The sequence below is a fragment of the Platichthys flesus genome, chromosome 20, assembly GCF_949316205.1.
Source record: "Platichthys flesus chromosome 20, fPlaFle2.1, whole genome shotgun sequence".
NCBI lineage: Eukaryota > Metazoa > Chordata > Actinopteri > Pleuronectiformes > Pleuronectidae > Platichthys > Platichthys flesus.
Genome location: NC_084964.1, coordinates 6,021,572 through 6,036,050, shown reverse-complemented (window position 1 = coordinate 6,036,050; position 14,479 = coordinate 6,021,572). Strand labels below are relative to the sequence as shown.

The window sequence follows — 14,479 nt, the reverse complement described above, 5'->3', positions numbered from 1 at the left end:
TATTTGATATATTTCATTTTCGTTTAAAAAAAAATTAAACCTTGAAAAACCAAACAGGACCTGGAAATGAGAGGAAAGAAGTCAAATTAGATTAAATATAAATAACAAAAAAAAAGAATAAATATATGTAAAGAGAGTAGACGTGCACCTTGTATGGTTATAACGCGTTTCATTCGCTTGTTTACTTCACGTGACATCAGTAAATATCAAACTGAATTCATTTGTTGAAACAACCGGGCAACATCGGTGTTTTCAAGTTATTATGTGGTATAACGTGGTTTAATGGTTCCTGTGTGCGCTTTCGGTTTTCCCCCACTGTACGTGAATGCGCCATGTTTTTGCGTGTGTCGTCATCAGGGAAGCTTCATCTGACGGTTTTCATTATTCTCATTCAGATGCTCTGCGCCAATGAAGCTTTGACGTGGTAAGGGAACAACACTGTGTGTGTTTCGTGTCTGTTTGTGTGTTTTGTGTGTGTGTGTTGTGTGTCTGTGTCGTTAGTGAAACTGTGCGTTAATTCACTCGGTAATAACGAGACCGGTCGTGAAACGTGAACCAGTGTTTGTCCCTCAGAGACCGAGCTAACGTGAGCTGACCTGACTCCAGGCTAACGTTAGCTTCTGCCTCCACCCAACTTCATGTGGGGGAGCTAACGCTACATTTAGCCAGAGCTTTGTATTAATGCTTTGTTATTCGAACAAAAAAATACAGCAAATTGTATCTTTCTTCCTTTTCTTTGCCTTTTTTTCATGAAAAATTACTACATATAAGCTTAAAAGTATGGCACTTACACCTTAATGCTCAATAATAAAATGATTTATTAATAATAATAATAGTATTTATTATGATAATACTAATCTCATATGCAATCCTTTACAGTGTATAAGCTCACAGTTTATATATATATATATAAACACAACAAATTTCCCCATTGTAGTACTAATAGAATACTATCTTATCTAATCAGAGGCAAGTTGCAGGACATGATATACTGATGTGTTCACGTAATTCTTTATTATAATTTTAATAACGATCGTAACACAAATAATGCATTTTAGTAACGGGTACCTTTCAAGGACACCTTGCAGATATGAAACAATCAAAACAGCGAAATATCAAGATGTGCTCCCTGATGTGTCCCAAAAGCTTTGTCAAAAAAGAAGGCCCATTTAGGGCATAGTCAGAGAGCATAATCGAGGTGGGTTCTGAGGCAAGATGTCACAGGTGACTTGTGGGAGAAAGTGTCAGAGACGAGGGGCTGTACAGCTGAAGGCTGCAGACCCAAGAGAGGTAAGGTGAGCAGGAAGAGCAGTGAGTAGGTAAATCTGAGAAATCTAATATTCGTTGCAGTTTTGGACAGGTAGCCAGTGTAGTGGCCTGGGGTGTGGTGTTCTACTGATGATCCGGGCAGCTGCGTTCTGGACCAGTTGAAGTTTATAGAGGAGCTGACGGGGAAGGCCAGAAAGTAGAGAGTTGCAATATCACACCATGTCCAGCTTCTTTATTTTTCCTTTTTTCTCACAGACGTCTCAGATCTTCTTTGATGATGGAGTCCCCGAACTTGAACCTAAACTGTGCCATATGCCTGGAGCGTTTCCGATTCCCTGTGACCATCCCCTGCGGACACACCTTCTGTAAGACGTGCATAACCACCCACTGGGACACCAAAGGCAAGGCCAACCTCGGACCTCAGTGCCCCCTCTGCAGCCAGGAGTTTAACACCAGGCCCATCCTCAAGCGCAATGTGTCCCTGTCGGTCCTGACTGAGGCTGCGAACAGTGGCGGCCCGTCCTGCAGGGAGTCACCCATGAGGGGACACGAAGGGGTCAGAGCTATGCAGCTGTGTGATCGCCATAAAAAGCCTCTGGTTTATTATTGCAGGCAGGATAAAATGTCTGTGTGCTGCGAGTGTGGTATCGCAGAATGTGCGGCCCATGAGAAGGTCTTGTTGGAGGCGGAAAGGGAAAATCAAGAGGTATAGTAACACAATGGCAACACGTGGGCTTAGAGTGAAATGAAGAGACAGTCCAGTTGTAAAACTGATCGTAACTATTTAAAGGCTGTTCATGAGTCTGATGTTTTCTTTACAGATGCTGCTTGAGATGAAGAATAAGGAGGTGGGGAAACTCATCGAAGAGACACAGAACTGTATAAAGGACTTGACTGAGAACATCGATCAAGCAAAGGTCAGCTCCACATATAAGCCTGTCTTTATGACCCTGTTCTGACCTGGTAGTAACATCCGTCCTGAGATCCAATCACACATGGTCAGCGCTAAGTTGCTTTTTGCTGGATTACAACGATCTCGGGCCAAACCTTAGCAATATGATTAGCACAGTTTTGTCCTTCACAGACCAGCCGTTAAACCAACACAGAGACGAGAAATGTTTAAAGAATTTGGATAAAAATAGCATGAAACCAAACCAGGCATTAAGAGTTTAGCTTCCTCGAAAAGTGTATTCTCTGGTTTCCCCACTTGTATCATCTTTGTTTATGGTTCCACCAGCATTTAGGAGGTTTTTTGTATGTACCATCTTCAAACTCTTCTTATTCAGTGTTTGCATCAAATATAAGTTGTGATTTCCTTGGAACGATTTGCACCTCTTAGTTTTATATGATGCTAGCTTCAGATGAAGTTGAAAATCCAGACTGTTTTTCAAGCGGTATTTACTGTCAGTAACAGAACACTCCCTGCAGTGGCCTCAGTGTTAAAGCCAACTTCAATGGAAATCAGGCCATTGATTATTCTCCCTGCATGCACACATAAGTTGTAGTGAACTTGCAACAAATGTTCTGGTATTAGCTGACAAAGCTGCAGCTCCAAAACCAGCTCTGATGTATCAGTTGTAGTTAGATAAAATAAAATATTCAGAACATGTTCCTGAATTTAACATTGCAGATGTGTGATTTTGTGTTTCCACTCTAACAGGAGACTCTTGAACAGACCTCGGCCTGGGCCAATGTCAAGTTCTCCACCCTGATGAAAATCCTGGCTGAGAAGCAGGAGGCCACAGAGCTCTTTATCGATGAGCAGAGAGAGGCCACCATCACCGAGGCGGAGGCGCGGTTGGCTGAACTGGAGGAGCATTCCCACAGACTCAAAGAGAGCCAGGACCAGATAGCAGCTGTAAACAACCTCACCGATACGGAGCTCATCAAGGTTTGAGCCGCTCACTTTGTACTTCTGCAAAGACTGTGCATGTGTGAACCCAAATGTCAGAGTGAGAGCCTCCAGAGTTGTTCATGTGTGCCAAAATGTTGAGAAAGTCCGGAGTCACTTATAGGACGACCGGATGTGTGTGTTATCAGTGCAGCCAATATTTTAAAATACCAAAATGAAGATAGAGAAAATGTAGATATTGATGGATCTGATGTTATAATGTGTCTTGGATATTGTTGCTGTAGGTATAACAGATTTGTGGATAGTGATGAAGCAAATAAAGGCTTTGATATGACACAGCTAGAGCAAACAAAAACAGTATGTCACGCTGCTCCTTGAAATGTTCTCTGTATCTCTCCACAGGAATCCATGCTTATAGAAGTTCCACGTTTTAAGGTCATCCCCACAGATGTAACACCCAACCTTCAAGATCGATTAAACTGCGTCACCGACATCCTGTCCCGCGTCTCCAAGCTGGTGTCTGAGGACCTGGACAAAGCAGTGGGCACAGCAGTGGCTCAGGACAAAGATGGTAAACGACCTTTCTCGAATGAGGGAGGAAGATAGTTTGATTTACCAGCAGTTTATTTATCAGTTTTAGATCTTGTGTTCTCATTCTCTTCACTGGTCGCCAGGTTCTCCTCAGGATAAGAGGCCTGTCGGAGCTGTGGTTCCCAGTCCAGCTGCTCCGTGCCACCCTGGTGGGCAAGAGGGCCTCAACGCTTGTAAGCCTTATCTGATGATTTTGTTCAAACTGTTTACCCTTTTACAAATCATTTGCAGAAGTTGGGCAGTGAAACAAGTTTCTGGGATTGGATTTAGTTAGTAGTTAAAAATAAGGACAGCCAAGGTCACACTGTGTCCCGGTTTCTGTCCTCCTGAGATAGGAGGTTGGAAAAGAAGTATCTTTGGATTTTGTTATATCTCAGTCTGTACTTCTTTGTCATTACAGACCGATGCTCTCTGACCTTTGACCCCCGCACGGCCAACGGGCACCTGTTTCTGTCTCAGGAGAACCAGAGGGCAGAGCACCTGACGTCTGGGCCCCGGCCCGTGCCGGTTCACGAGTCCCGCTTTGATTACACCTGGCAGGTGCTCTGCTTTCAGGGCTTCACCCACGGGCAGCACTACTGGGAGCTGGAGGTGTCCAAGCCCTGGGCCTACCTCGGGGTAAAAACATATTCTGTAGCGACTCATTGTATTGTTTGTGAACTGTTTTGAGAACGTATCATTAATACTGGAACTGAAGCTCAGGAAAATGAATTTACACAGTAGCTGATAATAACATTCACTTACTAACATTTTGCAGCAATTTAAACACAGCTGAGAGTCCTGACATGCGAACAGCTCTGTGAGGCTGGACTGGGGCGGAGGGGTGGTTTTGTGCTCAGTTCTAATATCCTCAAAATGACAATGCTTTAGTGTTTCCCATTTGACCATATTCATTTAGCAACGTAGCACCAAAGTGCAGCTGAAGCAGATGATAACATTGTCTGGTTTGCAAGTATTGCAAATATATCCAGAAGTTGCTATTGTTTGACTTGAATCGGACCAAAATCGGACACATTAACTGAACAACACGCCAATTTTTCTTTAGATATTCTGACCCGAATACAACTCTGTAGAGGATAGAAAAACTACAGACTAGTGCTTCCGGTTGATCAATCAGTTTTATTATTGAGGTACAATTGTGTATTATTGTGATAATCCTCTGACAAAAATTGGTTGTTATTGTTCACTATTCTGAGAAATGTGGGATGTCTTGAAAATTCGGACATTCTTGCTCCCTGCAGAAATAATTGTACCAACTAGAATGACTCAGTAGAGCACATGCTTCCTCCAATTAAGTCCCCTTTTGAAACCACATTTTTATTCACTAGATCCAGATTTTTATTTGTATCTGCACCAAATTTCACTCACTAAACATCAAGATCTCTGAGAAATCAAAAGCGTTAAAAATGCCTTATCTCACAATCTTAAAGAAAGTGAAAAGACATTCCTAGATTGGCCCCTGATCCTGAAATTAAGAATATAATGGGTTCTTTAGCCTAAATATATATTTTCTTAACTAAAGACATCTTGGGAATTATTGCAAATTTTTGTTTTCGAATTGTTGGGCATACATTCTTTTAATCCCCAATTTCGATAGCATCCAAAAATCCACATTGATCGACCCCCAGTGACATAAGTGATGAAGTGGTAGGAAGTTGCTCAGCCACCCTGCTCACAACTCCATCTCGTCCTCCCCCCTGTCTCTCATCAGGTGACGTACGAGGCCATCCCCAGGAAGGAGAAAGGCAAGCGGTGCATGGTGGGTATGAACGAACTGTCCTGGAGCCTGCAGCTGGACGAGCATCAGCTCAGCGCCTGGCACAATAGCCGGAAGGAGATCCTGGTGGGCCACTCGCAGCACAGGCGCATCGGCATGCTGCTGGACTACGAGGCAGGAACGCTCACCTACTACGGGGACGGTCAGACCAGGCTGCACGCCTTCCACTATGCCTTCACCAAGGAGCTGTACCCCGCCTGCTGGATAGGAGAGGGGGTCAGCATCACCCTGTGCTCCACATGAGGGTACATGTATGGAGACGTGAAGACGGGAGCTCGGTGATAAGAAGCACTATCAAACATGGCCACTATCGGACTCAACAGAGAAGATCACAGTTAACCATTAAGGAGTTTTTTTTGTCTTTTCACAGTGACTGCCTTTATACCTTGTTTTTTAGCAGAAGCGACTGTGAGGGGCTATCTCACCCAAACTCTAAAGACCCACAGGGTTTTGGTCTAACGACGGCACTACTTCATTCTCTGTTTTTTTCTTCATAGCATGTAGTCAATAAGTTCCAGGTTTAGATAGACGTCTACTCTCAGGAAGAGAAGAAGCATCTCCTTCACTCAGTGATTCAGATCACTGGAGTTTCATTTTGAACAAGGGAATTTATTACTGGAGTTGGGAAACACACATTCACACTGCACGCATACAAAAAATCAGCGCTGCAAAACAAGTGTTAGAAAAAGAAAAGGCCGTTTTTGTAATGCAATGAGAAGCATCATCCAAGCTGCCTGAAAATCTGGCAGTTTTCCTGGTACTTCATTTTATTTTGAAACATTAATAAAGATGTAATTGAGAAGAAAGGCACCATTTTACAAGGATATAGTCATATTTAAAAAAATAAGAATTCCAAATCCCACCTGGGACCAAATTTCTAATTTCTCCTCCACAAAAAAGGCAACTTCCTCCAAGTCTGTGCAATGCTTTCTTTGTAATAGGCTAAATTTCTTGCACAATCTTTTCAAACTCCTGTCGAGCAAGTATTTTGTTATTTGTGAAATCTATACTAAAGTATAACTTAACAAGATGCTTCATATTGCTCATTTTAATGCAGGCGAGTCAGCTCTTCCGATATACCTTCTCTAAAATCACACATAGCCTAAAATTACAGCTTTATTCCTGTAATCTCAGATTGGTTTTCCTCTCTAAATTCTCAGATACTTTTTTTCTTCCTTAATGTTTCATCTCTTGGCAGACTTCAATAAACGTAAAGATTTGAGACAGTTTATATAATAATGGAGTCAGTGCATAAAGCACAATAACGCTACAGAAATCCTGCTTCATTTAATTTTCCTGTTAAATCTCATGTGCTGTAAGAGAAACCAAAATGCATAGAACTGTACATCTTTACTGTAAATGTAAAGCCTCATAATGTTGGGATCTGATCATTAATGCACAAACTAATTGCCCTGCCTGAACTGTGTGAAACCTGTGATGCTGATTGAGTGGTGATGAAATCTGCTGTCCTTTTTTTTTCCTTCTTCTTTTTTATCGTGACCACATTGAAATCCTAGCTGGGACTTTTGGACTCAAACGTACTCGAGGCTCAGGACGTCTTGCACCATACTTGAGAAACTACTGTGGATTTGCACTAGTTGGCGAAGGTGCAGATTGGGACTACTGAGGAGGAGGAGGAAAAAAAACATTGCAGGGCCGATATGGCCGAATGACATTTAAACACAAGTCCTGCTGAATCTGGAACATGTTAAATTTTCCCGTGCACTAAAGTGGACTACCATCAGCGTGTGATCGCAACAAAGACAATGACAGCTGTGTTTCACATGAATCAAGATCCATTTAATAAAATGCAATCCAATGCACACATTCATCAGTTAAGGTCATGCTTTTTCTTATTTGAGCCATTTCACATGAATTATTCAATAAATTAGTTTGAAATAAATACAGAGGTTTATTATAGTTTTTACACACAGCCATGGCAGAGCGAACAGGAGCCCGATGCATAGCATTCTGAAAGTGCAAATAATCAGCCACGGATGTGCCACAGATAGTTTATAGATTAATGACCACAGAGGAAGGAAGAGTCGACGCTCAGAGATCATCTAATGTTTCACAACCACAGAAAGAATAAACATCCTCTAATGGCCCTGTTAGGATGGTAAAAAGGCATGTTAGACGAATGACAGGTGAAGCAGGTTGGTGGTGGGTCTGACGAAACAGGAAGTGGTTCCTCACTGGGTGACTGCTCTGCTCTTGCACGTAAGAGATAATCCCTTCTAGCGGTTTGTCCCTCCCGGTCCTGGCCGCCCTTACTCTCCGCTCTAATCCAGGATCAGATCTTCACTGCTCTAATCTGTGTGGCTACTCTCATCCACTAAAACACATCAAAGTGGACCAGGCCGCCCTGCGAGCCGCTGGCTTTACAAACACTAGTTTTTCCTCTACGTTAGTGTTCTTGAGAAAAATATCTCACTTTTAAGTCTAAATATTAAAAGCCTGTACACACAAATGATAGAAAAATAAAAGACTGCATTCAGCTTGACTCTGGGTAGGTTAGCAATGAAACGTCATTCGGTTCAGTTCAGTACAATAAACAGTCAGAGAAGATTAAAAATGAGCTGAATCCAGAGTTTAGAGTGGCGGCATGAGTCTTGTGACAGTTACAAGGCAATAAATGCTAAAATAGCAGGTCAGGTCACAAAGTGCTTCTCAACTACATTGAAAAAGTCCCAAAATCCAGACCGTCTTTGGCCTGAACAAACTTCTACTGGTTCCCCTCGGAGTGCTACTAATACTTGTCCCAATCTCCATCAAGTAAAGTGCTTCTGAGAAGAGAGAAGCTCATGAATAAATCTAAATTATTAAGGAATGTGAAAGGTTTAGGCTGAGGTGAGAAAAGCAATGGAATGAGAAACGGGAAAGACCAAAGACGATGAATTGGAAGGAGACTCTGAAGACGAGAGGGAGGAGAGAGAGGAGGTTAAAAATGTTTACTTCAGCCTTTTTGATGCCAAGTTAATAGAAGGGGAACCAAAGTGATGGAGAAGGAGAAATGAGAAACAGGGTGATGGTTGAGATTAAGCAGGTCTACTGGTTCTTCTTGTCCTCTGGGGGGGAGTAGGGAGGAGGCTTGTCCTACGGAGAGAAGGGAAAAAACAAAGAAGCCATTGGGCGGATTGTTTTTTCGGCGCAAGAGTCGTAACATACTTGAGGGTGCAGCAGCAGCTCAAAGTTATCAAGGCTAACAATGCTATAGTAAGTAACATCCTCCGGCTGACGAATTCTACAACGCTTTCATAGACCAAAAACTCTGAAGGATGTTACTCCTGAATCCTGACACAGCAAATAAAACTGTTGCTATTTGTGACAACATGTTTGCTGCTTGGCTGAAATCTTAATGGGGAACAAATGAAAAAAACTTTAAAAAAGACATTTTTTTCGAGCAAATGAAATAGTATGCAGCATCTAAGAAAATACCCTTGAAATTTATAGTCCTTCAAATGGACTTGACTTTTCAAATGCCCTTGTCAACAACCAACAGCCTCTGATTAAAAGATAAACAATACTTATTTGCTCCTATTTGACTTTTGTTTAAAAAAAGCAGCCTCGGGCCATTATGTATTAGAACTGGTGGATAAATCAGTCATGAGCGATAGAGAACAACTTACATGTGGCAGGTACACATGTGTGGGAGGCAGCGTGGCACTGCCAGCGCTCGCTGCTGCCTCTGCTGCTTTAGCCTCCGCTGAGAGAGAGAGAGAGAGAGAGAGAGAGAGAGAGAGAGAGAGAGAGAGAGAGAGAGAGAGAGAGAGAGAGAGAGAGAGAGATGGTTTTAATTAAACATAGTATACCATAATCAAGCCTGAAATGCCATGGGTGCAGTAAGACAGAGGGAAAGAGGAGTGCAGACAAAAACAGATTGAGCTTTTTCTGGGGTTTTCAACCACTCCTTCACTGGTTTGCTCAGTTTGTTTAGTTGATATCTCTGTGACATCTATAGCACTATCCACTGTCTTCCACTGCTATGGCAAATATTGATAGCTCTCATGACCAATTCCATATTTTTCTATTCTAAAGGAATTAAATCATCAACTCATATCACAATATCTTCAAATTGTCACAGCATCACAAAAAAAATTATGAATGTTGAAGGTGAATTACTAATTACAGGTGAATTAATGCATAACTGTCACCTAAACTGAAATTGTATCTTTTTTGTTATTTTGCATTGCTGAGTATGATCTGGCCTTTCTACGATTGCTAATTTTGCCTTTACATTTTATTAAGCACCTTGAAACTCTGGTTTTAAAAAGGTGCTATAGAAATATATATACACTTTTTATTATACATCTCAAAAGCTATACAATATGTAATATTTGCAAAAATGTAATCATTGCAAGAATTTACAAATGAATAATTAAGCCCAGAGTTCAAACTCTTCTAAATTACCTATAGTAAACAAAAATTCATTCTGATTCAGTGTGACCAGTGCAGTGGCAACTCAAGTGAGCTGGAGCCGACCAGTTCAGATCAGTCAGAGCTTCTCACCTGCTGCTGAGGAGGGAAGGTCTGGGTCGTGAGGCGGCTGCTGGCCCAGAGGAGCAGAATACGGAGGTGGAGGTATGTAGCCGGCGGACGCATCAAACGCTGGAGGGCTGGGGTAGAATCCACCTGAGCAGCACCAACACAGAAATGAGAATTAGCAGGGGGGACTGTGAAGACATGGAGATCGCTCTTAGGGAATGCATTAATCACAGCTTCTACCTGGAGGAGGAGGGTTGGGGTAGGAGTAACCAGGTGGAGGGGCAGACGGGTACATCCCGTTAGCGGGGGGAGGAGGGCAGGCGTAGGCCCCGTTGGCCATGTAGGGGCATCCGCCGAAGTCAGAAGTCACTGGCTGACCTCTGGATGCTGAGAAACACGTGACATGAGGAGACGTCAGGTGAAGATACAAGAGGAGAGAATACCTCAGACGTTTATGCTCAATTAGTGTTTGTTGTCATCGTACCCTGAGCTGCCACCTGCAGCATGTACTGGCCAAACTCTATTGCTCCTCCAGCAGCAAAGACAAACTTGAAAGTAGCACTTCCCTCCCAGCCACCTGTAAGTGAAATAATAATACAATACACTTAATGTGTAGTCAACAAGTCAGACAGTCAGATAGTAGGGTGTGTTAATACACCACTGTAACGTAGATTACACAACTCGTATGCCTACCTCCAGGCTCTGAGTTGACAGTGCCCTTAATGTAATTGGCTCCCAGTACAGGTTGCTTGACCTCGCAGCCCTTCATTAGGTAGAAGGGCATCATGAAAGACTGCAGAGCATCACGGCCTTTAGCCACAAAGATCACCTGAGGGGAAACGGTGGAAAATAACATTATCTCAACGTTCACATGAGCTCAAAAACGCAGCCTCAACTTCCCCCTACCTAAAATTCTGCAGATTGTTACCTCCATCTAGGAGAATCTGTTTGAATTCCAGTCTATTTGGTTGTTGCTCTTGCCCCAAGTCTTCCCCCCTTCTCGTCTAAAAACCAAAGAGGACCAAGCTTTCTCTGTTGCTCAGGAATAGTATCCAATCCCCTTATTTACAATTGTAAATCTAATCTCTAGTCTTTCTTTTTATCTTATTAGCTTGTACCTCATGTGTCTTCTATTGCATCTTCTCCCTGCACTATCTTCACTTTCCTCATTGTTTTTTCCTTTGCCATGTTTGTGAAGCACTTTGGCTCGACTCATTTTGTCTGTGCGCAACCTGATTAAACACAGAATAAGACATCTGGCTCTCTCACCCTGTATGGGGTTAGGTAGATGCTGCCCTTCTTGCTCTTTCTGAAGGCTTCGGGCAGCCTGTCCGCGTCACAGAAAACCAGCTCCACGTTGTCATAGTTCATCAACAGGCTGAGGACAGAAATGGACACGAATTCACAGGACAGAACAATTTGATCAGGGAATCTTTTTCCCTCCAAAGAGGTACGATAAAATATAGTATTTCTATTTCATTACAATTTCAGTGTACAAAAATGACATGTACTTAGATTGGGTCTTTGTTTGATTTCTAATTCTACCTTAATGAGATCAACTGTGATCAACTTTCCCGTCACTAAACATGGCCCGTCACTTACTGTCAGTAAACAGTAGAAGGATTAGGTTTACACGCTGTCCAGTGACAGAGCTTACTACTGGTTCTGGGTCAGCTGCAATAGGTTTACTTTTGCTCAAGAGTATGTTCTGGAACAATCGGACACTTTAAAATATCATGTGACTCTGGTCCTGTAAAAGCATGAACTGCTGCTGGTCTGATCATAGCTGGGACCTGCTAGTGCTAGCATCCACTGTTATACACAATTATTGATATTATGTCCTGACTCTCAGACATTTGAATTCTATGTTTGCACTCTTCTCCGACCTGCTTGTTTTGAAATCATTTTATGTATCATCACCTGACATCAGATTTGTTTATATATTGGTATTGTTCTTACATGGTTGTGTGTTTATTGAATGGATATCCGATATTTATCTACGTTTCATTTGTACTCGCATCACAAGACTCATCTTATTTACCCTTCCTTCTTTAATGTTAAAATTGCACATTTGATATGGTGTTGGTGCTATATTATCATTTTTGTAGGAGACATTTATTGCACTTCTGTCTATCCTGGGAGCAAGATGAGGTTTCTATGTTTTTATTTATCTTCTGCTTTTTATAGCAGAGGATATTGCACCTTGTTAAGCCCTAGGAGGCCAAATGTGATTTGTGAGTATGGGTTGTACAGATAAGAATTTAATGATTATTCATAGCTAATGAATATATTATTTAAATAGTTAACTTCACTTTGTATTTATAACAGTTTCAGAACTTTTTGCTACCAATTTCAAATATAGAAGATATAAAAAATTGGGAACAAAAATGTAATAGAAAAATAGAAAAAATACTATAGGCAAATAAATGTTAATGAACCAAACACAACAGAAGAGGCCTGTGAGCAGGTGGTGAGACGTTAAGCAACGCAGCAATAAATACTCACACATTCTCTTGATTAAATAACATAATGCACCGACACCTTAAATCCACTACGAAGTTTAAATCACGTAGACGTTTGTGCAATTATGTGAAACCTGGTGATATAACAGGTGGAAGGCCATGTTTGATTCCCACGCCCGGTTCCGACTGGACAGACGTCACATTGCATGTTGCCCCACTTCATGTACATTTAATATCTTCTTTTACGATATCGCCCTCGTTGGTTGGACTTGTACGTGACAAGCAATAAAGGCACTAGACTGTGGTGAACCGGGTGTCTTGTGCCAACTGGGAGATCGTGCTGTGTGTATTGGAAAAAGCTGCCATGATTATAAAGCATCTATCGACGAGTAGAGAGACATGTCGACTTTGCTGTGACGTGCTCCATGGGGAACCTGTCGGGCTGTGGTGAACCGTTAGCCGCTAGCTAGCACGTCACAGTCGCAGCTAGCGTTACCTCTCACTGTTGTTGATGATGACTCCGCCGGACTCCGACTGGTTCTGGTTCAGGCTCATGTCGTCGGCCCTCCCTCCTCGCGCTCCACAGACGTGACAGAGGACTGAAAGCGACGGGCTCGAGTTTCCTGCGTGATGAACCGTATGTCCAGGTCTGTGCGATGCCTCCTCCGGGGCCTGTGGCTCTCAACATTCGTTTCGCTACCTCGCTTTGGGACACGCCCTCCGCGCTGTCATCCAGAAGCAGTCTACCACTCCGCCAATCCTGACTGGCAGGCGGACTGGTCTGTCACTGGAGGAGGGCCTTCCTCTAATCATAATACAACTGACGTCACTTTCTCCCCTCAGACTGCCAGGGGTGTCCAAATTACGGCCCGCGGGACAACTGCGGGCCGCCGCATCCATTTATTTGTTTATTAACAATTTTTGGAACTAACAATTAAGTAGCACTTAAACGGCACTAACTTATAGCACTTTGTAGTTTTTCTTTAGTTTTGAAGAAATTGTACTTTCTTGATTCTTGTTGTTCTGGGTTTGTAGCCTCGGGGTTGAATGCTCTTATTGTAAGTCAATTGGGATAAAGCGTCACCTAAATGAAAGTTAATGTAATATAATGTAATGTAATGTCATGGACTATGGCCCACTGTATTGCGCTTCTCAGTTTAGACACTAGGTGGCGCCCAACTCACCCCCGACCTGCCAGCTGTCCCTCAGAACGCCGCCACGTGAGTTAGCAAAGGGCACCCAGCATTTTGTCAACCAAGTTGTTCTTAAATGTGCTATATAAATAAAATTGATATTGACATGACATTAATGTTGTTCTCAGACTGTTTGGTAATACCAAATGTTTCCAAAACGTCTGACTTGGCTCTCGACAATGTGTTGTCCACAATTAGGTATTCAACACTGACTATTTTGGTCTTTATGTCCATTCCGATCTACTAGCTAGCAAGCAAGCCCATACCGCTGTAACACTGTGCCAGTAGCTGACTGTGACTCCTGATTGTAAATAGTGCAGAGGAAAAGTGCTTCTTTATGTCTTCAATAAGACAGGACAATAAATATTTGTATCAGTATTTCAGGCTTTTTGTAAAAAAGTGATAAAATGTTTAAGCTATATTATTTGTTTTGTTTTGTGCAACTTTATTGTACATTTTAACAAGAAATACACCCTGAATGCAAAACTGTAAGTGTTTGCTGGTTGATTGTTAAGATATTTTTGTATCTTACAATACAACAGGAACAACTTTTCTGTTCGGCCTCCATCATTCCATGTTTTGCAGCTTTTTTAAATATGCATTTTAAGGTTTTGGAACTGAATGGAGGAAGAAAAACCATTTGTTTTCATTAACAAGCTGAAGCAATATAAATTCTGTGTATGTTAAATTCTGTAAACTTATGTAGACTACAACATGCCATAAAATATTTAAACACTTGTTTTTAAGTTTTAACATCTGGTTTTTAATGTGGTGAAAAGTCTTGATGAGAGAAATTAAATATGGACTCTCAGAATTTAGGAGGAAATAAAACAGAGAATATAAAAAAAAG

General features: G+C 42.0%; 2 protein-coding genes across 2 annotated transcripts; one reads left to right on the top strand and one right to left on the bottom strand.

Annotated features, from left to right (window-relative positions):
* The first annotated feature begins 354 nt into the window (after positions 1–354).
* On the top strand, positions 355–7,320 carry trim65 (tripartite motif containing 65). The gene is made up of 8 exons (XM_062378945.1): positions 355–424; positions 1,525–1,975; positions 2,091–2,186; positions 2,930–3,160; positions 3,524–3,692; positions 3,796–3,885; positions 4,113–4,330; positions 5,424–7,320. Exons 2-8 carry the CDS (start codon positions 1,544–1,546, stop codon positions 5,730–5,732), a joined length of 1,545 nt encoding a protein of 514 aa, XP_062234929.1. The 5' UTR covers positions 355–424; positions 1,525–1,543; the 3' UTR covers positions 5,733–7,320.
* Positions 7,268–13,163, bottom strand: wbp2 (WW domain binding protein 2). Its single transcript, XM_062378954.1, has 8 exons — positions 12,933–13,163; positions 11,244–11,352; positions 10,668–10,803; positions 10,459–10,551; positions 10,215–10,361; positions 9,999–10,121; positions 9,119–9,195; positions 7,268–8,585 (listed from the first exon to the last, which is right to left on the bottom strand). The coding sequence occupies exons 1-8, from the start codon at positions 12,989–12,991 to the stop codon at positions 8,538–8,540; spliced, it is 792 nt and encodes a 263-aa protein (XP_062234938.1). The 5' UTR covers positions 12,992–13,163; the 3' UTR covers positions 7,268–8,537.
* Between the last annotated feature and the right edge of the window lie 1,316 nt (positions 13,164–14,479).

Coding starts and splice junctions, on each gene's coding strand:
- wbp2 (XM_062378954.1), bottom strand. CDS start 12,991: ATGAGCCTGAACCAGAACCAGTCGGAGTCCGGCGGAGTCATCATCAAC. Junction 10,362..10,458: donor GCTGCAGGTGGCAGCTCAGG/GTACGATGACAA, acceptor CGTGTTTCTCAG/CATCCAGAGGTCAGCCAGTG. Junction 10,122..10,214: donor CCCCAACCCTCCTCCTCCAG/GTAGAAGCTGTG, acceptor GGTGCTGCTCAG/GTGGATTCTACCCCAGCCCT.
- trim65 (XM_062378945.1), top strand. CDS start 1,544: ATGATGGAGTCCCCGAACTTGAACCTAAACTGTGCCATATGCCTGGAG. Junction 1,976..2,090: donor CGGAAAGGGAAAATCAAGAG/GTATAGTAACAC, acceptor TTTTCTTTACAG/ATGCTGCTTGAGATGAAGAA. Junction 3,161..3,523: donor CCGATACGGAGCTCATCAAG/GTTTGAGCCGCT, acceptor ATCTCTCCACAG/GAATCCATGCTTATAGAAGT.